The sequence below is a fragment of the Kwoniella dendrophila genome, chromosome 7, assembly GCF_036810415.1.
Source record: "Kwoniella dendrophila CBS 6074 chromosome 7, complete sequence".
Lineage (NCBI taxonomy): Eukaryota > Fungi > Basidiomycota > Tremellomycetes > Tremellales > Cryptococcaceae > Kwoniella > Kwoniella dendrophila.
This window is the reverse complement of record NC_089482.1, coordinates 378,577-402,628: the sequence shown is the minus strand read 5'-3', so window position 1 is coordinate 402,628 and position 24,052 is coordinate 378,577. Positions and strand designations below refer to the sequence as shown.

At 37.4% G+C, this 24,052-nt stretch overlaps 8 protein-coding genes across 8 annotated transcripts; 3 read left to right on the top strand and 5 right to left on the bottom strand.

The window, feature by feature from the left end:
• Positions 1 to 455: 455 nt before the first annotated feature.
• L201_005380 (uncharacterized protein) lies at positions 456 to 3,060 on the top strand (the record flags this gene model as incomplete). The annotated part of the gene is made up of 5 exons (XM_066221111.1): positions 456 to 700; positions 779 to 831; positions 929 to 1,307; positions 1,479 to 1,671; positions 1,729 to 3,060. 5 exons carry the CDS (start codon positions 456 to 458, stop codon positions 3,058 to 3,060), a joined length of 2,202 nt encoding a protein of 733 aa, XP_066077208.1.
• A 656-nt stretch (positions 3,061 to 3,716) lies between these two features.
• Positions 3,717 to 6,310, top strand: L201_005379 (arginine-tRNA ligase; the record flags this gene model as incomplete). The annotated part of the gene is made up of 7 exons (XM_066221110.1): positions 3,717 to 4,004; positions 4,134 to 4,201; positions 4,278 to 4,555; positions 4,778 to 4,978; positions 5,044 to 5,289; positions 5,380 to 5,755; positions 5,881 to 6,310. 7 exons carry the CDS (start codon positions 3,717 to 3,719, stop codon positions 6,308 to 6,310), a joined length of 1,887 nt encoding a protein of 628 aa, XP_066077207.1.
• Positions 6,311 to 6,924: 614 nt separating this feature from the next.
• L201_005378 (uncharacterized protein) lies at positions 6,925 to 8,245 on the bottom strand (the record flags this gene model as incomplete). Its single annotated transcript, XM_066221109.1, has 4 exons — positions 6,925 to 6,991; positions 7,055 to 7,468; positions 7,533 to 7,770; positions 7,879 to 8,245. The coding sequence occupies 4 exons, from the start codon at positions 8,243 to 8,245 to the stop codon at positions 6,925 to 6,927; spliced, it is 1,086 nt and encodes a 361-aa protein (XP_066077206.1).
• A 1,836-nt stretch (positions 8,246 to 10,081) lies between these two features.
• Positions 10,082 to 12,663, top strand: L201_005377 (aspartyl/glutamyl-tRNA(Asn/Gln) amidotransferase, B subunit; the record flags this gene model as incomplete). The annotated part of the gene is made up of 11 exons (XM_066221108.1): positions 10,082 to 10,313; positions 10,388 to 10,464; positions 10,540 to 10,602; positions 10,679 to 10,757; positions 10,821 to 10,918; positions 11,000 to 11,097; positions 11,180 to 11,264; positions 11,344 to 11,455; positions 11,543 to 11,721; positions 11,824 to 12,020; positions 12,204 to 12,663. The coding sequence occupies 11 exons, from the start codon at positions 10,082 to 10,084 to the stop codon at positions 12,661 to 12,663; spliced, it is 1,680 nt and encodes a 559-aa protein (XP_066077205.1).
• Positions 12,664 to 12,897: 234 nt separating this feature from the next.
• L201_005376 (uncharacterized protein) lies at positions 12,898 to 15,975 on the bottom strand (the record flags this gene model as incomplete). Its single annotated transcript, XM_066221107.1, has 12 exons — positions 12,898 to 13,052; positions 13,193 to 13,285; positions 13,390 to 13,409; positions 13,532 to 13,599; positions 13,682 to 13,724; positions 13,792 to 13,852; positions 13,922 to 13,960; positions 14,048 to 14,118; positions 14,238 to 15,269; positions 15,336 to 15,446; positions 15,504 to 15,798; positions 15,852 to 15,975. The coding sequence occupies 12 exons, from the start codon at positions 15,973 to 15,975 to the stop codon at positions 12,898 to 12,900; spliced, it is 2,112 nt and encodes a 703-aa protein (XP_066077204.1).
• Positions 15,976 to 16,449: 474 nt separating this feature from the next.
• On the bottom strand, positions 16,450 to 17,587 carry L201_005375 (uncharacterized protein; the record flags this gene model as incomplete). Its single annotated transcript, XM_066221106.1, has 6 exons — positions 16,450 to 16,535; positions 16,610 to 16,628; positions 16,716 to 16,811; positions 16,911 to 17,051; positions 17,152 to 17,286; positions 17,429 to 17,587. 6 exons carry the CDS (start codon positions 17,585 to 17,587, stop codon positions 16,450 to 16,452), a joined length of 636 nt encoding a protein of 211 aa, XP_066077203.1.
• A 1,259-nt stretch (positions 17,588 to 18,846) lies between these two features.
• L201_005374 (uncharacterized protein) lies at positions 18,847 to 19,873 on the bottom strand (the record flags this gene model as incomplete). The annotated part of the gene is made up of 6 exons (XM_066221105.1): positions 18,847 to 18,920; positions 19,015 to 19,033; positions 19,112 to 19,207; positions 19,289 to 19,426; positions 19,489 to 19,632; positions 19,715 to 19,873. 6 exons carry the CDS (start codon positions 19,871 to 19,873, stop codon positions 18,847 to 18,849), a joined length of 630 nt encoding a protein of 209 aa, XP_066077202.1.
• Positions 19,874 to 20,694: 821 nt separating this feature from the next.
• Positions 20,695 to 23,887, bottom strand: L201_005373 (uncharacterized protein; the record flags this gene model as incomplete). Its single annotated transcript, XM_066221104.1, has 12 exons — positions 20,695 to 20,971; positions 21,049 to 21,513; positions 21,568 to 21,637; positions 21,698 to 21,761; positions 21,817 to 21,847; positions 21,899 to 21,989; positions 22,051 to 22,102; positions 22,158 to 22,241; positions 22,305 to 22,681; positions 22,748 to 22,981; positions 23,049 to 23,506; positions 23,580 to 23,887. The coding sequence occupies 12 exons, from the start codon at positions 23,885 to 23,887 to the stop codon at positions 20,695 to 20,697; spliced, it is 2,511 nt and encodes an 836-aa protein (XP_066077201.1).
• Positions 23,888 to 24,052: the final 165 nt, after the last annotated feature.

The following is a 24,052-nucleotide window of genomic DNA, read 5'->3' as shown; positions in this document are numbered from 1 at the left end:
ACTTATAGCAATTCATGTTGTAAGGTATCATATTTCAATGCATGAAGATGCGGTTCGGTAAAATGATATCATCTCTTTCTTTAGCTTTTCGCTTCTCGAAGGGTAGAATGCCACAGCCCATGAAAACCGGCTAACACCGAGATAAAAACAGCAGGTTGGTTTGTGCCATTTACGTAAATAATTCGGCCAACTGCCAAGAGCGGTTGCTTTGGTACGATATCATCATCATCAACAAAGGTTAAACTGCTTTGGTTACACAGCCTCCACATGGTAAGTGCATGTTTACAGTTCACAAATGTCACAATCAATAATAAATGTTAACTCTGATGTTGAATAGTCATTACCTCTTACAAACTTTCCAATATACATAATATCTTGCCACTGAAGCAGGATACTTGGAGACCATCTTTGCTCAATCTGATCAAACGTCCTTAGGAAGTAGAGATAAGGTCAAAATGACATTGAGGAATACATCAGGAAAATTCTCTTTATCAAACTTTGGACGTAAAGTATCTGGAGCTATTGAACCCAACTCACCAACCCGTACTACAAATAATAATGGTGGTGGATATACAGATGATGAGAGTCATGGAGGAAACGGTGCAGGATTTGATGGGTTAGGTAAAAAGTTAAAAGGTACTTTAGCACATCAAAGTATTTTACCTGGCTTAGGTAACAAAGATATGAGAGCTTTACAAGAGTGAGTCATTGTTTCAGTGACGGAATGAGGCAAGTATATCTAAATGGGATCAACGCTAATAGTTATTTGAATTCATAGTATAATATCACTGGAAAAAGGTGTTATGCAAACAGCCGAGAAGTTAGCTGCAGGTAAGCGAGATATTTTTAGTTGCAGGATAGACAGATTATCCATTTCGAATTTTGCATGTGTATCATCAGCTAATCTAGACATATTCTTTTCTGTCAGAAACACAAAAAGCTTCTAGTGCATTACCACCATATGGAGTACAAGAAGGACCAGATTTACAAGATATTTTAACACAATCATCAAATTTATTAAATCAATTAACTACAGCATTAAATGTATTTTCAAATCATCAAAGTAATATGAGAAGTTGTTTAAAAAGAATAAGAGAAAGAGAAGAATTATTAATGGATTTAAGATCAAGAAGAAGAAATACAGGTAATAAAGCAGATCAAGCAGAAAGGAAATTAGCAAAAATGGGTCCAGAAAATAAACAATTACCTCAACAAACTGAATTATTGGAAAAATTGAGATTAGATATGAGAAATATGGATCAAGATATAGTTACTGAAGAAACTAAAATTGGTGATTTCAAAAGACAGTGAGTTTCTTTCTACCTTTCTTTCTCCTTTACTCCTTATTTCGAACATACTCTCGGTCTTCTCTACCTCTCTGCCGGCTTTTACGCTTTCTATTTCTAGTAATTCTTTGCGATACCTATTTAATCTATAAAATTCATGTGAATTTTGTTCTGACTCTTCGACTTTCGCAGAATCATCAAAGAAGCTCTTTCACTCAAATTTGGTGGTTTAGAAGAATTGGGTGAAAAGATGTGTATTATTGGTGAATTGGGTAAATTACTGTTAGAAGAGGTACCTTTGGAAGAAACCCCCGTTGGATATGGAAGAGCACCTTACACAGGTTACGAAAAGACTGATAATGCTGTCAATGAGGCAACCCGATGTGTAAGCTTTTAGTCTACCTTTTTTGCGATCAATTTTGTTGACCCGATCGTTATACAGCTCTCAACCGTTCAATTCCACGCAGCAAACAGTGCTCCTAAACCACCAGGACTACCTAATCCACCTTTTGGTCAAGCTTTACGAGCCCCATCGATACCGAGGGAAAGACAAGATTCAACTGATATAGCGGCAGCAGAAGAATTCGCCAATTATCCGGGCAACGTAGCTTCACCAGAACAAAAAGGAAAAGGAAGAGAGTTTTCTTTAGATACTGCCGATCCATATGGCGGTATTACGAATAACCCTTACGATCAAAATCATGCATCTCAACCCCAATCACATATTTATAGCGAATTTGGAGGACACAGAAGGGAAACCGGCGAAGTGATGTTCAACCACGACGACCATCATGCCGACTCTGCTCCTCAAATTCCTCCCATTGTTGGCGGTACAGATGAACCACTTGGTGGACCATCGACATCAGGCGAACCTTATACACCACCAGTAGAAAACGATCAACGTGAACATGATTATGAATATGAACAACAAAAAGCTATGGATGCTGAAGAAGCATGGAAAAAGTTGGAAAAAGAAGAAGAAGCTTGGAAAGAGGCTGCTGAGAAAGAAGAAGAACAAGACCAAGTAGCTGATACCAGTTTACCTAATCCCCATGTTTCAAGTGAAGTTCAACATGTTGATAATTCGTTAAAGAGTCCTTGGGAACCATTGAATGTCAAGAGAGGTACCACACCAGAACCTTATACCTCAGTCTCATTACACGATAATCCTGTGCCAAATCACTCGAGTGCGGGTTACGGCCTTCCACCAGGTGCAGTATTAGCCAATCCTTTAGGCGAACCTCTTGAAATTCAACCTCCTACACCTGCTCCAGCTTCGAATACAGCTCCCGCTCCTATTGTCAATCAAGATGTAGTCACTTCACCAACAACACTTGATATCCCACCTCTGCCTAGACCATCATTTACACCAGCAGGAAGTGAATTTTATACACCTACTGAAACATTAGATAGAGATCCTATAGCTTCGTCACCCATAGTAGCGAATCCTTCCTCTTCTAGTGGAATGGGTGGTAGTGGTGGTAAAATATCAGCAGCAGCATTTAGAAGAGGTACAAAACCAAGAAATAGTACAGATCCAGAAGAAACAATGAACAGTACTTCAGAGAGTGATACTTCATCAAGAGTATTAAGAAGATTACCTGTTCCACCCACTAATGCAGCTTCAATTGCTTTACCTGCAAGTCCAGCTCCAACACAAGGTAATTATAACCCATATGATTCAGGTAGATTCGAAGATTTGAATCATAATAATCAAAATATAAAACCACATAGCCCTCCACCTGGATATCAGCCTGAAGATAGCTTAAGGTAGATTAGTATTTCTGGAAATAGGGACAGAAATGGGGTTTTTTCTCAGAAGTGTAGAATGGTGAATGCGATTTTTAGGTGGAAATTATATACCCTTTAGATACTTTAAATGATACCTGTGTATATCAATTTTATATTACCTGATAATAATTAAATGCATTCTGCGAGATCTGATATATACATATTTCGCTCTGCTAGGCCATGTGGTGCGTCTTGACCTGCAAATACCATCAATAGCGATTACTTGAATTCCCACGGTGACCTCCATCTGCCACTTATCTTTTTTATCTAACTCGGGACCTTTTATTTTTCCTTTGTACCATACCGAGTTTTTCAACTTTTTGCGTAGATGCTTGTTTATATCTTTTTACTCGTATATTCAAAACATCTTTCGACTTGACTTGTCTCATTGCAGGCAACTTCGTTTCGAACAAGATTTCAGTCGAAAGACAATTAATCAAAACGCGGTCTATCAACTTACTACGTACCGCTCCTTCTATTTCTCCCTCATTAACATTATCAAGTAGAAGATTGGTTTCAACTTCAACTTTAAGGCGAATATCGAATCATCAATATCGTCCTTACACTTTTACTCTCAAACTAAACTCACCTTTTCGAAATCTAAGACCACAACAGAACTACCAAAATCATATTCGCAAAATGGCAAACTTAGCTCCAGAATCAGCTATTCCAGAGAAATATCAATTACATTCAATTTCTTTAGATGGTGAAGAAATACCAGGATGTGATCCAAAAAGATCACCTATAGATGGATTTAAATTAGCTGTAGCTGAATTAGTTTCAAAACAATTTGATGAAAAAATTTCAAAAATTTATCCTGCAGTTGAAATGAATAAAAAAGGAACAGATTTTTCTGTAGCTATAGTTAGATTTAAAAAAGGTAAACCTGCAGATTTAAAAGTTTGGGCTGATAAAGTCGTTGATAACGTGAGTGCTTTTACCTCGTTCTTTTTTTCCCCCCATTATCCTTTATTCTGTAATTGCTGAGTGGAGGAATAAGCAAAATTATGTTTCTCAGATAAATGGACTAATTATGATTTTTAACCTATCTTACAGTTCAAACCTTCCGCATACCTTTCATCATGTTCAACACCTGATAACAAATTCTTATTCTTCCAATTAAAGTGAGTTCTATTCATCAATAAATAGTATGACATATTTTAACACTTAGACTGAATATTTTGTGTTTGCCTTTTATAGTAAAGATTCATTCAATTATCACTTACTCAGACATATATCATTAACAAATGAAGAATGTATAGCAAATCCAACAAATCATACTTTAGCTTATGGCACAACAAATGAAGGTCAAGGTAAACATATGTTAATTGATTTCTCTTCACCAAACATCGCAAAACCCTTCCATGCTGGACATCTTAGATCAACAATTATCGGTACAGTTATAAGTAATTTATATGAAGCGAATGGTTGGAAAGTTACTAGATTGAATTATTTAGGTGATTGGGGAACACAATATGGTGAGTTGACTGCTTCTTACCCTTGTTAATGCTCGAAGGTACATTAAGGAGGTCTCTGCAAAAATGAGTTCAGCCCTTACTTTATGCGAGATAAGCTATATAGGGATGAGTAGAATTGCCAGTGATTGCCAAGAAGTGATATTTCGATCACAAGAGAATCCGCTTCAGCTGGATGAGATAAGGAAACACAAGATCCAATTGCTAATACCATATACCTCGCAGGTCTCCTTTCAATTGGTTTCGATAAATACGGTAACGAACAAGAATTACTTGAAGATCCTATTCACCACCTTTTCCAAGTCTACGTTAGAATCAACAATGCTAAAGCTGAACAAAAAGAAAGATTGGACGCAGGTGAAACTATACCTGAAGAAGATCAAATACATTTCCAAGCTAAAAAAGTGTTCAAAGCTATGGAAGATGGTAAGTTGGGTTGAAACGTGACTTCCCAGTATTTCACTTACATTGTGTCATGTTGTGGTGTTTAGGCGAACCTACAGCTATAGCTCAATGGGCTCGATTCAGAGATCTATCTATTGAGAAACTCAAAGGTACATACGAAAAATTGAATGTCCACTTTGATGTGTATTGGGGTGAATCACAGGTTTCAACAGAATCAATGGAATGGGTAACTCAAGAAGCAATAAAGAAAGGTTTAACATGTGAAGATAGAGGTGCATTATTGGTCGATTTAACAAAATACAAGATGGATAAAGCTATTATTAGAAAAGCAGGTGAGTTTCGAAGGCTACAAGGTTTAATCCCATCGATTGAAAATTATATATGTTTCATATGAAAAGCTAATTGATACTTTTTTTCCCCAGATGGAACAACAATTTACTTGACTCGAGATTTAGGTGGATTAAAAGATAAATATGAAAAATATAAATTTGATAAACATATTTACGTTGTTCAAGCTGCACAATCATTACATTTCAATCAATTATTTAAAACTGCAGAATTAATGGGATTAGAATTTGCAGATAAATTACAACATATTTCATTTGGTTTAGTTAGAGGAATGTCAACAAGAAAAGGAACTGTTGTTTTCTTAGAAGATATGATTGAAGAAGCTACTGAAACAATGCATGAACAAATGAAATCTAATGAAGCTAAATATGCTCAAGTTGAAGATCCATTAGGTACATCTGCTATAATCGGTACTACTGCTGTTAAAATTCAAGATATGGCTGGAAAGAGGTGAGTTTAATGCTATCGAGCTCTTTTGACGATGAAAAGGAGGATTGAGTGGAATTGGTTTGTTTGATGTTAAAAGAAAGAAAAAAAGGAGCTGATCATATCTTTTGTCCCAAAAACTTTTTCAGAATAAACGATTACGATTTCGATATGCAAAGATGTACATCATTTGAAGGAGATTTCGGACCATTTATACAATATTCCCATGTCCGATTATGTTCAGTTCAAAGAAAAAATCCAAATATATTACCACCAGCCTCAATAAATGAAATTGATATTTCTTTATTGAATGAACAAAAAGTTAATGATATAATGTATCATTTATCAACTTATCCAAATGTAATTAAAAATGCTTTAAATCAAAATGAACCTTCACAAATTGTTACTTGGTGTTTTAAATTATCACATTTAGTTGGTACAGCATGGGAAACTATCAAAGTTACAGGTGCTCCTTCAGAAGAAATTGCAAAAGCTAGATTATTCTTTTATATTCAAACTAGAATCGTTTTGGCTAATGCTATGAAATTATTAAGTTTAACTCCAATTGAAAGAATGTAAGATGTAAAATTAAGGTGGATTAAGGTGGGGTCACATTAGAGTAGATTACATATTATTATTATTCAAATTACTTTCTCGTATATATATGTAGATTTTAACCATGTAGGTTGTTTTTCACAGAAAAAAGACAAGAAATGCATATATATATATATATATACATGGCCAAACAGTGGAAATCGTTTCAAGTAAACAATCATTTCATCGCTCATTCTCGCTCATAATCACTCTGAAAGCCGTTTCAAGTTGATAGATATAGTATATTTACTTGGCTGATCATGCGGTTTCATTGCATCTATAAGTGAGTTTATGATTCAACTGATTTTCACGATAATTTAGATATATCAAAATGCATAAACCCCTTATTTTTAGGTTTTTCAATTTTCATCCATATAATGTCGTTAATTGTACTTCTTATCCTTTTTATCTTTTTGATCCTATATAAAAATCCCCAAAATAATTGCTAACTACGTAAAAACCAATACTCAAATATCAAATAACAACATCTTATTTGTCTTCTTTACAACTACATCCACATCTACTACTGCTACATCTAAATCTAATCATTTACTCCTTGTCACTGTTGAACTTTCGTTCATTTTTGATAGACGAACACTTTATTGTTTGGATACTTCAAGTACGATTCTACCAGCAATTTTACCGGCTTCCATATCTTCGTAAACGCTACAAAAGGGATCAGATAAGTCAGCTGTAGACCCTTTACATTTATATCAAGACTCGACTCACTCTTTAAGGTCTTTAAGTTCTTTTTGTTCAAAGACAACCTTGACTTTACCGGCAGCAGCAAGGGCAAGAGCTTCATCGGCATCTTGTCTTGTACCAACGTAAGAACCTTGAATTCTGATTGATTTGAATACAGTCCAGAATGGATTGGCACCCATTTCAGCATCTGGCATACCGACACATACTAAAGTACCACCTTCTCTGAGGTATTCGATAGCTTGTGTGTAACCTGATTTGTGAGAAGCAGTAACTAAAGCGGCGTGTGGACCTAATCCATCAGTGGCAGCTTTGATATCGGCAACAATATCTTTTGATGTTTTGAAATCAACCCAGGCATCTGCACCTAATGATTTGACTAATTTTTCTTTGTGGGCACCGGTATCAATGGCAACTACTTTAAGACCAGCAGCTTTGGCGCTAAAAAGAAGACAAAATGTTAGCGTGATGAAAGTAATGAGGTATATCTTCGATTTGAACTTACTATTGAACAGCTAAATGACCTAAACCACCACCAGCACCTGGAAGAGCGACCCAGTCTCCAACTTTGGTGTTGGATACTTTCAAACCTTTGTAAGTGGTTACACCGGCACATAAAAGTGAAGCGGCACCTGCTGAATCAAGGTTTTTAGGGATAGGGGTGACGTGGTTGGTGTATGAAACAACGTATTCGGAGAATGTACCATCAACGGTGTAACCGGATAATTTTACTTTAGGACAGTCTATTGAATAAGGAAAGGTTTACGTTATCAGCCAAGGTAAGACAAAATGTTATTAAGCATGCATCAGGAGATAAGATGGAGAGGGATTGCGATGATAACTATACTTACTCATTTCGAAACCTCTTCTACAGAATTCACAGTTAAGACATGAATCTGCCATCCATTTAATACCGACTCTGTCACCTAATTGAACTGGAGAGTTTGAAGTGTTTGCACCGATAGCGACAATTGTACCAACACCTTCATGACCACCAATCAATGGGTTCATAGGTTTTATTGGCCAGTCACCAGCTTTAGCATGTAAATCAGTGTGACATACACCAGTGTGTGAGATTTTGACTAAACATTCTCCTGGAGCTAAATCTTTAGCTTGTTTGACTGGATGTTGATTTCTGATTTCTAAATCTTGACCAATTGCAGGTACGACGGCAGCGGTTTGAGTTTGTGGGATTTGAACACCTTGTGAGACGGACATTTCTGGATTATATGATAATGGAGTAGTTGTGTGAGAGTGTGAATGTGAAGAACAATGTCTTTTATATAAAGAAGTATTAATTGGATAAGATCTTGTTAAGATTGTTGTTGTTGAAGTTGATTTGATTGATGAAGAGGAAAAGAAATGTTTCGAAGATGATTTTGGAAGAGTATAAATACCATTTGAAATGGATGATATAGATGATATGGATGATTTAGCCGGAAATGAACGGATGATTGAACCGGTTGATCTTGTAACTAACATGATGATGATGATAGTAATAGTATTGATTGTTGGGGATAAGATACTACGTATGTACGTACTACAGTGTAAATCTGTGTATCGTTTAATAACCGTATCTATTTGGTAATAATAAGGAATTAATTAGTTATTACAGCACTCTATACTTCGGCCGGCTATTACACTTTTTAGCGTGAAATTCCTTGATTACGGATTTACACCGATGGGAAAATACTTTCTTTTATAGTCAAAGGACCCACACACTACAACTACTACTAACGATAACTTACGAGCGTTTAACACAATAAAATGGGAATTTTAGGATGAGAAAAAAGAAAGTGAAAGAATAAAAAAGTAAAACATCTCCGCTTGAAATAAAACGTATCCATATGTCAACAAGGATGTGTTCAAGTGACCATGGTCGATATGCAAAATCTTACACAAGTAGACCCGCTTAATGCTTTCCGATAATTGGTTAATGCATTCACGCTCTAAATAGCCCAGGAACCCTAATTCATGAAGGAAGGGAAAGATGAAATGAAATCGGATGGCGGTTAAGCCTTCTTGAATAACGACGAAAGCGTTCTTCTCTTCGCCCTCCGTCTGCAGCACAGGTTGAGAGGAAGGAGGAGGATATGTATGCTTTGTGTCTGGACGCAGAAGAGTTTCTTTGAAAAACGAGGCTTGTTCTCCGTATCTGTTTCCCACACCAGCATACATTTTTACCCTTGTGTAAGACCCACTACCCTCATCAAGCAAGAGCGATGATCGGTAAAGGTAAAAAAAGGAATGTTTCAACTGTTGAGATCATCAACAACTATCATTTCAGGGTTCAATAAGCGGTAAGGCAATGAAAAAAAGTGGAGAAAGAAAGGCTAAGGCTATTAGGGATTTTCCATTTACGGCACCGCATACTTTATCCGTTTTATGCTGCGGCACTTTCTTATGCCTTTGACCCAATGCAAAATTCGAAATACTCCGGTAACGGACCACACCGAGTTGTTTCCTACCTATATGTTCTTTTCATTGTTGCAATTGGTTATATCCCATACTAAACTTGAAAATTTTCAGCTTAACCCCTCGATGTGATCTCTTACGATATCCTAACAATGTCAATATGTTCACAACCTCGTGACTTACAAACCGCAAGATTAGATATCTTCGGGTGATGGGATGTTTCTAGATAACCGTCTTTTGCTTTTGCATCTAAGTGTAACTTCCCTAGTAAATTAAGTGTGAAACATACCAAGAGAGATAAGGGTAATCAAATTACCGATACGGTCCTATTCGGAAACCATCCTATTTTGAACCGGTTGTCTTGCTTACTATCTTTTCCGGAGACCCCCTAATAAGCTATATCATGTGCGTATCACGTGTTTTCATTCGATCGTTATTTTTACTTGTGTTCGGGTATGGGATTGTCTGATATACCAGAAAATTACAAGGGAGGAAGCAGTTCCAACAAACCATCTTTTTAGGCTGATAATCATTAATTTTGGGTATCGGTTTCATAGGTGGGTGACAAACTGTACCAAAGAGTCTGAATTCCTAGATCCCTAGATCAAGATCTCGCATAACATATGTCCAGTTTTCTAAATGATCAACCTATTATCTCCGTGGAGTATCACGAGACCTATTTTAATCGGTTATTCGTCTTCATCTAAAATAACAATCTCGGCTTTTCGAAATTTCAGCGGTAGCACAATAAAACGTTATTCTTCCAAAGGTAAAGGAAAATCAAAAGCTATTGACGGTGAAGATGATTGGGAAACTATCATAGGTTTAGAAATTCATGCTCAGCTGAAGACTGGTAGAAAGTTATTTTCGCGTTAGTATATTCTTTTTTTTTTTGATTATCCTTTTGATCAATATGTATATTGAACGATATATCTTCTCTTATAGCGGCTTCAACATCTTATGGTGAAACACCGAATACGAATGTGAATTTACATGACGCTGCTTTCCCCGGGACATTGCCTGTAAGTCATTAGATATGTGTATAAACGATACACAGAGCCGTAGCTGATTAGTCGTTATCGATTATTCTGTTGAAGGTCCTTGACTTGCACGCTGTCAGGTTATCATTAATCACAGCATTGGCTCTACAATGCCAGATCGTAGGTGATCATCCCTTTTTTATTATATCAATATGCCTTTACCATAGCTGATTTAGCGTATTGTTCACATCAATAGAATTCTCGTTCCACTTTTGATAGAAAGCATTATTTCTATCATGATATACCTGCTTCTTATCAGATAACACAGCACTATAGTGAGTTCCTGGTTGACTATTGGATCAAGAACTACTCATACTGATTGTCTATCACTCGAATAGATCCTTTAGCAAGGCATGGTAAAATACAAATCTTTGAAGGAGATAATAAAGTTGAAAGAACTTTTGATGTTGGAATACATCAGCTGCAAATAGAACAGGTAAATTACATATCAATCAAAGCTCACTTAGAGCACAGGAACATGTAGTTGGTTATTGATGGAATTTTTATCTTTATGTAGGATACAGCAAAAAGTCAGAATGTTGGGGATAATACCCTTGTCGATCTTAATAGAGCTGGAACAGGGTTGATGGAGATAGTAACAGAACCAGATATGCGGTAAGCAAAACTTCAAATTTTGATTCAAACATGGTGTATTAGTGAATCACAGGTTTTGACAAATGACACGATTTCTTTGTAGATCAGCAGAAGAAGCCGGAGCATTTGTGCGTAAACTTCAAGGCTTATTACGGAGATTAGGTTCAGGTGATGGTGATATGGAAAAGGTGAGCAACAGCGAAGCCTGAAGCTTTTGTCAATGTTATGATTGTAAAAAGATCATTCATTTACTCTTCATCATATTAGGGTAACCTACGTGTCGATGTTAATGTTTCCGTACGCCGGTTTGGTGCGCCATTCGGTACAAGATGTGAAATCAAGAACATCAACTCTGTCAGATTCTTGCAAGCTGCTATAGGTAAGTCAATTCCACCTCCCGTCATTTTCAGTGCGGTGTGTCTAAAAAATCACGCTAATGAACCCCATATATTCGAACGGAAAACAGAATCGGAACGTCGTAGACACATAAAGCATTATCTTGAATCACCTTCTATACCTATAAAACAGGAAACTAGAGGTTTGAATGAATTGACTTTAGAAACTTTCCCATTAAGATCAAAAGAAGAAGCTATGGATTATAGGTATATGCCTGACTCAAATCTACCTGCTATTGTGATTGACCAGGTAAGTTATCTAGCTGATATCTCACGCACGAAAACATATCATACCTCGAAATTTATGGAACTAATTTAACATCCAACTTTCCATTATCAATCTTTATAATAGGGATATCTCCAAAAATTAACACATGAATTACCTGAAATGCCTTGGGATGTAGTCAAAAGGTTGACAAATACGTACAGTGTACAAAAGAGAGATGTGGAAACGTTGATTGGGTTAGATGAATACCACGCAAGGGGTATTCGATATTATGAAGATGTCGTTGCAGGTGATAAGAAAATAGCTAAGAAAGCTATGAATTGGTAAGTCGTTTCATACCAATCATGTCTGTTTTGCTTTTTGTCCCTGTCGTGTATCATACTCCTTAATAACCTCCGTCTGCTGGTCGATCTCATCTCCACGTCGGCTCAAGCTGGATATATCCGTGGTGAAATCCAGAAATATCAAGAAGTGAAGAACGCTAATGTACCGCGTTATCACCACAGGATTGTGCATGAATTGTTAGGACAGATTGGTAAAACATCATTATCGTGGTCTCCTGATATAATACCTTCTGGCCTGATGCGTGAAATGATAATATTGGTTGAAGAAGGTAAAATTACAGGAACGACGGGAAAATCAATTATAAAACATATTTTATCAACGACAACTTCTTCCTCCACTAAAAATAATCAAGAGGAAATGCAGATTGAAGACATATTATCAATGTTAGGTATAGAAATCACAGAAGGCAAACATTCTTCCTCCTCTTCATCTGAAGATGATACGATAATAAAGGAATTATGCGAAAAAGCAATCAGAAATCAACCTAAATCTGTTAGTGATTATAAAAAAGGAAACGAAAAAGTAATAATGAGATTGATTGGTGAAGTAATGAAATTAAGCAAAGGTACTGCTAATGCTACCAAAGTGAAAGAAGAGTTAATTGAACTGTTGAAAGATTAGACATATGAGTAGAAACGTAGATTTGGAATATAAAGGGGAAGACTTAGATCATGCAACTCATATCGGTACATATAATTCTACTCTATTCCTTAGGAAGCCAAACGAATCACGGATAATGGCTTATAGCAAGCATAGCGGAATTATGCATATCCTACATTCTTACAGATGATACAACACGTATATACATCGTTACTGAATGCTATCATAAAGCCTTGATTACCACGTCTCCCTAAGCTACCTTGCAGCAATAGCAGCACTTTTCCAGAAAGATTCATGATCATGATTTTCACCAAATTCATTCCATCTTTTTGATAATGCACGCATGACTTCACCATGTGAAGTACCAGGCATTGAAGATTTTGCGTATTTCATATTAGTTTTTAAGTATACTAAAATATCAATATTTTTCCAATATCAGCTTAACTTGGCATCCAAAAAGGTCTGTCATCATCTTAGGGAGAAACAAGAAAACAATCTAAGTTTTCTCTGAACTAATTATAACCGTAAATATAGAATCGATGAAACATACCTTGAAATGCTGAAGCGTTTTTTTGTTTAGTTTCAAATAATGGTACGAGTTTACCTTTACATGATCCACAAGCATGTTTGGTTGTATCAATAGCTGTATTATCAATCAAAAATAAAGTTAGCCTTAGGAAACCGGCTATATTTTAGGATTTATGTTTATAATGGAAAATTACAAAACAAGTCGGAAAGCCAACTTACATTTCGAATGTCGTTTATATCTATATTCAGTTAAGGGAGAGAAAAAGATAAATGTTAAAAATCGAATCAGCTTTCGAATAAAGCGGAATCATCGAATGAACATCGGACACGCAAAAAGAAGAGAGTAAACTGTAAAACTCACATTTTACCGCAATATGCAGTCGAACATCTCCATTCATATTTATATTCAATTGTATAAGCGTGAGTTGTCTGCGCGTCAAGAAAAAATCAAAAGTTATAAAAATTAAGTGCCATTCTTTATTTCTAAATGATACGCAGGAAGCGAACTCACAGTCACTTCGATATCTTTTCTAGCATTCATAACTTTTCGACCCCTATTTACATTAATAGAAATAGCATAAGCTAAAAATACAGGATACACCTTAGGGGTCAACAGCTTACCATGATTTGAATATCCTTCCGTGTGGATTACGATATTCATTACTGATAACCCAAGTAGCCACTACACATGAAGAATAATCAGGTAAGCCGACTTAAGGATCCATCTTTCAATTCGAACAAATTGGCTTACAATGACACATCTCATGAGCAACAGTATTTATGATTTGCTCTACAGGTTGAGAGTATTGAGCATTAACATTTAGCAATTTAATTGCAACTCAATGACAAATGATCGAGAATTGCGAGTGAAACCTACTTTCACCAGTCAAGACTTTTTCACTCAATTCTATCCAATGCTCCTTCTTGCTCTGACCATCTCTTGTCACACTGCACACATCATCGTTCGAAATGACGAAAAATAAACCGATAAGCTTCAAGTCCTTACTGAGAATTGAAGATAGACAACGTTACAGGAATACTTTGAGAGATGAGTTTGATTGACTTACCGTTTAGATCTAGCTACACCAGCAGTAGTCAATAATCTATTATTCCAGATTACTTTTGCACCTATACCTTTAATACCTAATTTAGATTCAAAAACTCTTTGATCTAAATCTTTGAAAATTGAATTTGCTATACGTTGTCTTTCTTCATTCCATGCTTTATTTGAAAAATCTGATTTATCCGATCCTTTTTGATAAGATTTTGATTGTTTAGTAACGGTCTTTTTCTTTGTAGGTTTATTATTGGTATTAATTTTCTCATCAGAAGAAGATGAAGAAGCTATAATTAATTCATCTAATCTAGGTAAATCTATCTTATGTAATTTCTTGGGTGGTGAGTAATATAGTATACCATCATCACCATTATCTTCATCATCGTTTATAATTCTTCTGATATTTGTAGGTTTTCCCGGTTTCATATGCGGTGGACTTGATAGTATCTCAATTCCATCACTATCCTCATCTTCTTCTCCACTTCTTTGATAATGATCACTGTTACAGTCATCACCATCACTTTCGTTCACTCCCGATTCAGATCCAGATCCAGAGTCAGATTCATAGTCATCATCGACAATGAAATCTCTTAATGATCCCATTGTATCTTCTTCATCGTATTCTGCATCTTCATCCTCCGCTCGATCGAAAGCTTGATCTTCTATGAACCTAAGTACAGCAGGTTTCCGCTTGGTATGCTTTTCCTTTATTACTGAAGGTCCTGAATCAAACTCAACAGTTGGAGGAGGTCTAAGCATGGGTCTACGGCAAGGTGAAGATGGTGAAGATCGATTTGAATGGGGACAACAATCGGAATCGGAATCTGATACTACTACAACTTTCCTTCGTCCTGGAGTTCGGCGTGGAGTAGGATTCCAAATTATTGAAGCTTCGTCTGAATCGGATTCGACGATGATTGGTGTAGATGCACGAGCCGATGTTTCATCTTGAATAGGTGAAGAAGTTATTGAGATCGGTTTTATGGGTGATATCGAAGATGAGTCACACTGTTCGGATGCAAAAGAAGTTGATTCAGGTGAACTAAGGGACATATTTGTAAGTCACAATTCTAACCTAGTCATTCCTGTGATCTATAAATTCACTTACAACTGCAGTATACCGTCTACATCGTCCTCTTCCGCACTATTATCTTCTCTACAAAACACATCAATATCGTTCCCTTGAGAAGGGACTTCGTCACTCAATTTAAGAGCACCCCTGATGTATGGTGAGCATAATCAGCATTGATCAACATATTCAAACACGGAACCTCACAAATTCAAACTCTCGGCTATATCTTCGTCTACCTTGTCTGATTCCCTGTCTACCTCAAATGAGGCCTCCTCGTCATTCCAGCTGATTTGCGGAAGATTAACATTATTCAGCTTCTCAGCCTTCAAGGGAGTTTGAATAAACTGTAGTCCTTTTAATTTCTTTCCAGGTGTTTTGACTTTAACTGCAGACAAATCAATCTTCTTCAATGGTGTAGGTAGAAAATTGGTGTCTCTTCTTGGTGTTAATGGTACTTTAGCGAAGTTCAAACGGGGAATAGAAGGTCCTGCTGTAGTAGCTGAATTCTCTGATGTCAGTCTTGCAGCAACTATAAGAGGAGAGGTTACTCACTCGGTGGAGTACTTGGCAAAATCTGCTCTTTCTTGATAGGCGTTTTCTTAATCTCCTCTACTTCTGAATCTGATGAATCAGATATTATCCTACGACTATTCCTATAAGGGGTTCTGACAGTCATCTTCCTGAAGATTGAATCTCTGTTATGATAAGGACACAAGTGAGTTAAGCGTAAGCGAGTCTTACTACGAAGTAATGAGTGATGAAATAAGAGAATGTGTACTATAGGTGACCGGTAGATGGATTTGTTTATTTAATCTTTCGAAAAGTACCGACAGCCAGAAACCAGGCGCGTATGAATTCAATCGCAATTTGATTCCGCTCGTGCTCGTTGACAGAACACGGAACACGAATACTACGCTTGCAACTCCTATAGACAATCAAAATCTTGATTTTTAAATCATACATATCGATTATAATCTCAGTTCTGGCCCAAATCAAGACGATTACAGTAACATGATTAATGATTAGGAAAACTCTTGAAAGCGCGATTATAGCGGGTGAAGCTCAGGCAAAAATACAAATTATAATAACGATAGTAATCACGATGCTCAACTTGAAAGGAGCCAACAGCCGATCATCATTGATAAACACTTTATTCAGTCTCTTCGCCGACAATGTCATTATTTCTTTCAGCTATAGCTAAAGGTCTTGATTCTCTTGTGATGATTCGCTTGGTATCTAGATGAAGGAAATGTATCAAATATCAGTATTAATGAAGCGGATAGATTTGTTAGAGGATTGATAATACCCACTCGGTTTATGCTTGTAAGCCTGAGTGTTTGCGGCAAGGAAATCCGAATCGGGATCAACATTCATCATCATCCTTGAACCCATTCTAACAAGATTCTCCTAACTCACGTAATACCTCTTATAATCACAAGTAACCTGTTTCAATCCAGCCAATTTCGCTTCAGATGTACATATACAATATACTGTACCTGGGTAGATATTTCTCTATCAAGTGCATATTAGGTTAGCTAATGACGAAACTTGTACATCTAGAGGGAACTTCACGTATGAGTGCGACAATAAATAATACGGAGAGAAGCTTACTGGTCTAGCAAGTGCAATCTCATTGGATTTACATTTAACATCCATACAATTTCTAAAACCATCAGAACCGACTTCAGTTAATCCTGCAGGTGGTGATTCGTAACATCTTAAGAAGTTCCAGCTAGATTTGATCAAGTTATACTAAAATACGACACCACCCAATCAGAGTTATGGTCAACATTTTCTCTTAATTGGAGTGGCTTGTGATCTTTGTTCAGACCAAAACTTAGATAAGACTTACTTGCATTTGATTATTACACTGATTTGGACCACCTGGCATAAATTCAGCAGGAGGTGGAGGATACTTGTAACATATACAATCTTTATTGGGCTTCAACGTGTAGTAAATGATTGTAGGATCGGATTTACATGCGTTCTGAGGTATAAAGAATGAAGTCGGAGTTAATTAGCTTAGCTGAGAATTCAGCTCGATTGCCAGGACAGACACATTGTAAGTTAGAGTAATTTGCTATTGGAGTATTTTAGGGTATAGACGAAGAAGAAGAATGATTACTCACATAACAGGCATTAGCATTAGCTGTATCTGGAATTGTTCTTTCTACATCATGCATTCCATCACCACATCCAACGAAGAGATTATCGGCTGTAGCAAGAGTGAATAAGGTGAAGATGGCAGGAAGTATTGTTAATAAGTGATATTTCAGGTAGTGCAACATTGTGGTACTATAGTAGTCGAAGGTGTTATTGATGGTTCTAATTTGCGATTGTTGTAATATGAAAGTTGGTTGAGCTTGCCGTTTTGTCTAGGGAGAAGAGGAATAGGACATGGGTGAGAACCGTTATATATATATATATATACAGAATTAGTTTCCAAGCAATACAGCATAATCTCGCTCGACCTCAAGAAAAGACATCAATGTGGTTTGATGAGTTGATTATACTTCTTTTCCAGCTTCTTCCGACGAGAAGATTCAGAACAAATTCTTAAAACCTTTATTTAGACAGTTTCGGCAGAAGCGGCGGGGGATCAAGTAAGAAGGTTATCATCAGAAGCGAGATTTTCACACTGTACGAGTATTTCGCTTCAAAGAAGTTGGTTCATAGAGCCGAGGATAGGTGCAAATGGTCGATCATCCTGATCATCATACTGTAGAACGATGTAGCCAGGAAGTTAGAATGACGTTGCTTTTCACCGCTTGCATGATGAACAACGATGATCAAAATAATCTTCAAAAAAGAAAACTTGTACCTGGGATAACAGAAGATAAGATAACAGTCCTGTACAGTAGTAGCTTCTTTAAGAAGTCTTCTTCTGCTTTGCACGTATCTTTCTGGAATCCCTTGAGTTGACATCGAAATGATCCGATCAATCAAGCTAATGACCTGTCTGGCTGGATACCACAAGCAGTGCAACGCACAAAATTAAAAGAAATCATCGCTTTCAAAGATCAGCATTCAACTCGACCAAAAGGCATGACATTGACTGCGCCACAGAAGTTTTCAATACCAAGCGCATCCATCAAATTCTGTAAAGCGATGAGCATTCTACTCCACCCACAATGTTTTCAAAGTTCGTGTTTCGCAGTCGTTCTTGCAGATCAATATAAGTCACTGAAAGGTAAACTCAAAGAGATGAAGTTTCATTGGAAAGCGGATGCTAGACATATGAACCTTATCGATTTCGAAACCCGAAAAAGCAAGACAAATCATTTCGTTCAAAGCCTCAAGAGTTATACCCCTACAATATGTATATTGAGAACAGCCTTCACGCGTTCCTTATTGGCGTGTAATCTTTCATACAGATGACCATTCATGCATTTTCAACTTTTCAGACATTATAGATACAATACGGCTTATTGCAGATAAGTAAGAATTATTTTGATAAAGGGAAACATTTAGTCAAAAATACAATTAATATGTACACCTAAGAGAGTCTGATGATTGTCCGTAGTAGTCTCAGATGAAGCAAATTTGATTATTCAGAAGCCAAAGCTCTTCTTTCAGCTATAACTACGGCTCTTGTTGCTCTTTTAGACGTGATTGCCGGGACTATGTGGATGCAAATTGATATAGAACTGGTCAGCCGATAATCCCTCTACAAAGATTACACATTGAAACACAACCACTCCCAAGTCTCACTCACCAGGTGTATGAGTGTATGCCTACATGCGAATGAACCCCCGTCAGCGCAGAGCAGTGAATCTGAGAGTAATGCTTGACTGAAGAATGGTTATACTGACAAAGTATTTCTGATAATCACATTCGGTTTCCTCTAAACCTTCTAAGTTATTCGTAGAAGCGCATACACAGTTGGTATGACCTGGAAAGATCCCGGTCTAGATACGATCACAAGCGCCCAGTCAGTTCTTTCAATGACACATATCAGAAATGAGTATTTTATCGAGAGAACCACTTACTGGTCTAGCGATAGCTACCTCGTTAGGAGCACATCTATCCATACAAGCCTTGAAAGAGTCTGAAGATTTTTCAGTCAAGTTGATTGGTGATGCTGAATAACATCTTTCAAAACTCCAATCTGATTTGATCAAATTATACTGACGTAAATTGATATATCAGCTGTCACACAATTGACTACGATCGTTTTAGCTTGACTCACCTGCATTGTATATTCAGTCCCGTTACATAAACCTGGACTGCCAGGCATATATTCAGCCGCGGGTGGTGGATAGATGTAACATATACATTGACCTAAATCTGGTTTATGTGTGTAATATGTATATGAACTGTCTTTACATCCTTTCTATATGAGTCAAACGAATTAGTTATACAGTACTGTAGGTAAATGCCGAAAGTGTGAGAATGTGTGAATACGGTATACTCACGTAGCATACACTCTTGTACGGAGTTGTAAACACCATTTCCTTGAAATCTATTTCATCACCACAACCAATGAATAGATCATCACCTTTTACCAAGTATACGAGATTAATGGCAGTGATAAAGCATGAGAGTAAGAAGTTTGACGACGTTATTAAGACCATTATATGTGTTATGTCGGAAGTGAAGTATTATATATATTTTGTTATTCCAAATACGGTTATGATTTATTGAGATCGATATTAGTCTGTCTTGATTGTATTCGTCAAAATTGTTGAATTGTGATTATAATCAGATATTGTCGCTGCCGAGTCCTCCTAGCAGTCAGATTATATAGGTTTGATTTTGTCAAATATGAAATTATAGCTGTGTAAATTATAAAGGGAGAAGAGAAGCCAATGGTACAGTTTTGATAAGAATTCATGGAGTGATCAATGAAGGGAGACATGATGTTAGAGATGATTTTGAGTACCATCATGACTTCTTCATAGCAGAATTCCAAAATATGTGTTCCCACAATACAGACACCGTCCCTGAAGCGAGCTAATCTGATTTTGACCGAAAGCTGTGTTGATGGAAGGCTAAGGGTGATCCCATCCTTTCATTTTAGATCAAAACACGTAAATAGTAAAACCAAGTACAGTAATCTATAATTAGTACAACGCACCATCATTCAACATGTGTTCAACGCGTCCTTCTTAGAGTTAAGATTAGTTGAGGCTTGTGCGTTGTGTAGATCAACTTCTTTTCCTGTTTCACCGGTCACCGGTCGGATCGGGGGCAAGGCCATGTCTTTCTTTAAGCGAAACGAGGTTACGAGGTTACGTTTTCATCATATGGCCTGTAACATCGATGATATTTGTGATCTGATGTATCTAATCAGATAACGTACCAATAATTTACAACAACACGTTTATTGTTTCCCTACGCTTCTTCGTTTCCGAGTCTTCCAAACACCACCAAAAAAAAAAAGCATTGTGATCGCTCAATCCATTTGATCCATCTTGATCGGTTCTTCCCTCTGATTCAAGCCCCAAACGATCCTCTTTTCGATAAACGTTATTTCCTGCTCTTCTTTCACCAGTCCACCGCCTTCAACTTCCCTTACTCTACTACGTAACTGTTTGATCGTGGATGAAGTCTGTTCAGCTTCATCCTCTATACCTTCTTGATCGAATTTGACAATATTGTGCGATGGTGGTCTAGCAACTTGGATAATCGAAGTATCGATTTGAGCAGGAGTGATAACTTCATCCCAGGAGCTGGAAACACAGCGTATATCGGTTACCATTAATTTTCATCAATCTAATATCAATCCAAATGATGTTGATGAACTCACGGTGGATCAAACATCCATGTTCTACTGGCACCTTTCTTATCAAAGACTTTAGCCATTTTAGCTTTCTTCTTCTTCAACTCCTTTTCTTGCTCTTTACCATCATAATCAACGTTTCCATTTTCAAGCTTAATTCCATTGCCATGACCGTTATTCGATGCCATAGAAGTGTAAGGCTTGTTCTGACCTAATTCCCTCAAGACACGCCATTTCAACTCTCTAGCTAAACCTTCTGGATCTTTGATCACTTCATGGGGTATTCTATTCCATACTAGCTTTTTCGATCGTTCCTCTTTTTCCGGATTGTGCAGTATGGAGATCTGGTTCAGCAGGAAGTCCGCTAAGTGGATAAGCTGGTTAAGCACGCGAGAATGCAATTGTTGCGTTGTAGTGATTGTCGCTCGAGGTCTGTACGAACGCAGTTGTCGAAGTTGAGCAGTGTATCTCTCTGCAACAAACCAACATAATCTGATATTCTGGTTAGTTAGTGCGTGAAAATAGCTCAACGCCAGACAAGCTCACTTTTCGAACATAGGAAACCTAAACCTTTGTGGAACCTTGGTATCGATCTCGATTTGCCTTAACCTCAGCTCTAGTTGAAGAAGTAATGATTAGCTTTGAGACATACAGCAGAAGTAGCAACGTGACATACGGGTATCGATATCGTATGAATGTATGAAGTTGCCACCGAATACGATAGAATCCATTGGTGTGTACTAGCATGTATGTTAGCTGCTTCAGCAAATATTTGAAAAAATAGAAGCAACTCACCACAGCATGTATATAACCTGCCGGTATTATCCTATATAACTTTCAGCTAAAAATCTCACCAAGCGGTTATGGCTTGACTCACATTGTATCTCCAGCTTTCAACACTACTTTTCTCACTTCATCACATAAATCCGGTAACCAAGTGTCTTGTTGTTTTTCAAAGGAGCCTGACCCTATGATGGGTTTACAAAATCAGCATCGACAGGGCACAAATTCAGACGACAACCGACTCACATTCTGCATATGCCTTAAGATTCGCTGTTGTTGGACGAATGAAGTAGAATACCTAAATAGCGGAGTAAGCTTATCTCGGTCAAACAGAGGTAAGGTGTTTAGCTTACCTTTGAGCCTGTATGTATTGTATAATACACTGAACTAGCTGCGAAATCCACATGCCAATCCGTCCAAGCGCCTTTCATTCCCATCTATGATTGGACAGATTTTGGGTCAGCTTAACGTACTTGATGAAGAGCAGAGCAATAGCTTACTAGACAGTACAACTGTACTTTGGGATACGGTAATTTAGCTGTACTTTTAGTAGCCAATAGATCGTCTTCAATGCCATTTTCCCCTTGATTACCTCCATTTACAGGTGATACTTCTTCTGGTGTATGACTTGCTTTCTCTTTACCTTTACCTTTCCCACCAGTAAGGTTAAAATTCCAAAAGTTATCTACCCAATCAATTTCTCTAACTAATCTCGGTGGTTTAACTTTTTTGGCTAATTCCGTATCTGAGATTTCTAATGAAATGATATTATATACTTTCTTTCGTGTTGTCGAAGATGATGAAGATGAATTGGCGGGGTCAAGGTAATCTGCCCATTTTTGTACAGTCCATTGTGATGATTGCTGTGATGAAACGTCTAACGAATCAACCCGTAGATTTATTTAGCAACATTTGAAGATAAGACATGCAATACATGACCTACCTATGACATCTACCATCCTTTTAGGTCCAACCAGCCTAGCTACATCCTGAACTGTTAGATCTTTACCAGGTATATGTCCTCCCAGACTTGAGAAACCACCGTTTTCAGATCTTACAACTATCGGCTCTCTCTTCTCCCCATAGAATAGGGTAGGTGGATATTCTAGCTCGGTTTCGATTTCAGAATCGAGCCATGAACGGGAGAGTAGATCGCCTGGAAGCGACTTATAGTTGGCTGTAGGAAAGGCAGCTCGATAATCAGCAAGGACAAGTTTGGTTCATGTAAGCGAAAGATCACATACCATCCAAGATAACCCTACCGTATTTAGCTGGATCAGCAATTAGATCTAGCCATTGATTCGTAGGGGTTGCAATTGAATTATTCAAATTATGGTAATCCAGCTGTTTCACGTTTCTCTTTGGTCTACCTTCTTGAGGTTTGCCTTCTTCTCCGTCTACTATGCCAGCTGATATTTCCTTATTTCCCCTCAAGTCTAACTCGTCAGCTGAATGGTCGTTGAGATGAGACTCAAGTTGTAAAGGATCTGGACTACTTGAATCTCTCTTTTGACTAGAGGTACTTGTACGAGCTCTTTTCGGCTGTTTATCTTGTTGAGCTAAGGAGATCGAACTTGCTGAACGTTTGGGTTTAGAAGTTTCGAACGGTGGAACACCTTTTTTCAGTGTTGCTACCAAGGGATATCGAGGTGGACGAGGATTAGATGGTGAAGAAGCTCTGTTGATACATGTTATGCAATACCTGTTTCGTTTGGATAGATTAGTCAGCTTGAATGACTCGGATGTAGATTAGAGATAAAATCAAGCTGACTTACCACTTATTTATCCATTGAGTCCAATTGAACCAAACACTCTCATCTTTTCTATTCTCCTGAATTTCATCTATAATTGACTGCGGTATCGTAGATTTGACTTTTTCATCTCCTAGAAGTAGACATGCTGAATGAAACCATGTTGAACATTTCGTACAAGCTATCCATAAGAGGTCGACTTCAATCGAAGAATCTGATGGTGGTTGAGGAGGTCCGGAATAAGGACATAATGGACAAGGTTCTTGTTCTATGGCATTGTTGGCTACTATTGAATCACCTACAGCTTCTGTATTGATTTGCTCTTCGTTCATCCTGCTAACGTGAACTTTTAGCCATGTATGATCTGAAGATGGAAAAAAGAAAGATTTAAGGATGATCTGCAAAACAAACATGAGCTATAACGAAAGAGCGTACGGTTAACGACGCGATCAGCCGGAAGAGTTACGTAACCTAGCCTATCGACATGTGTGATCGCC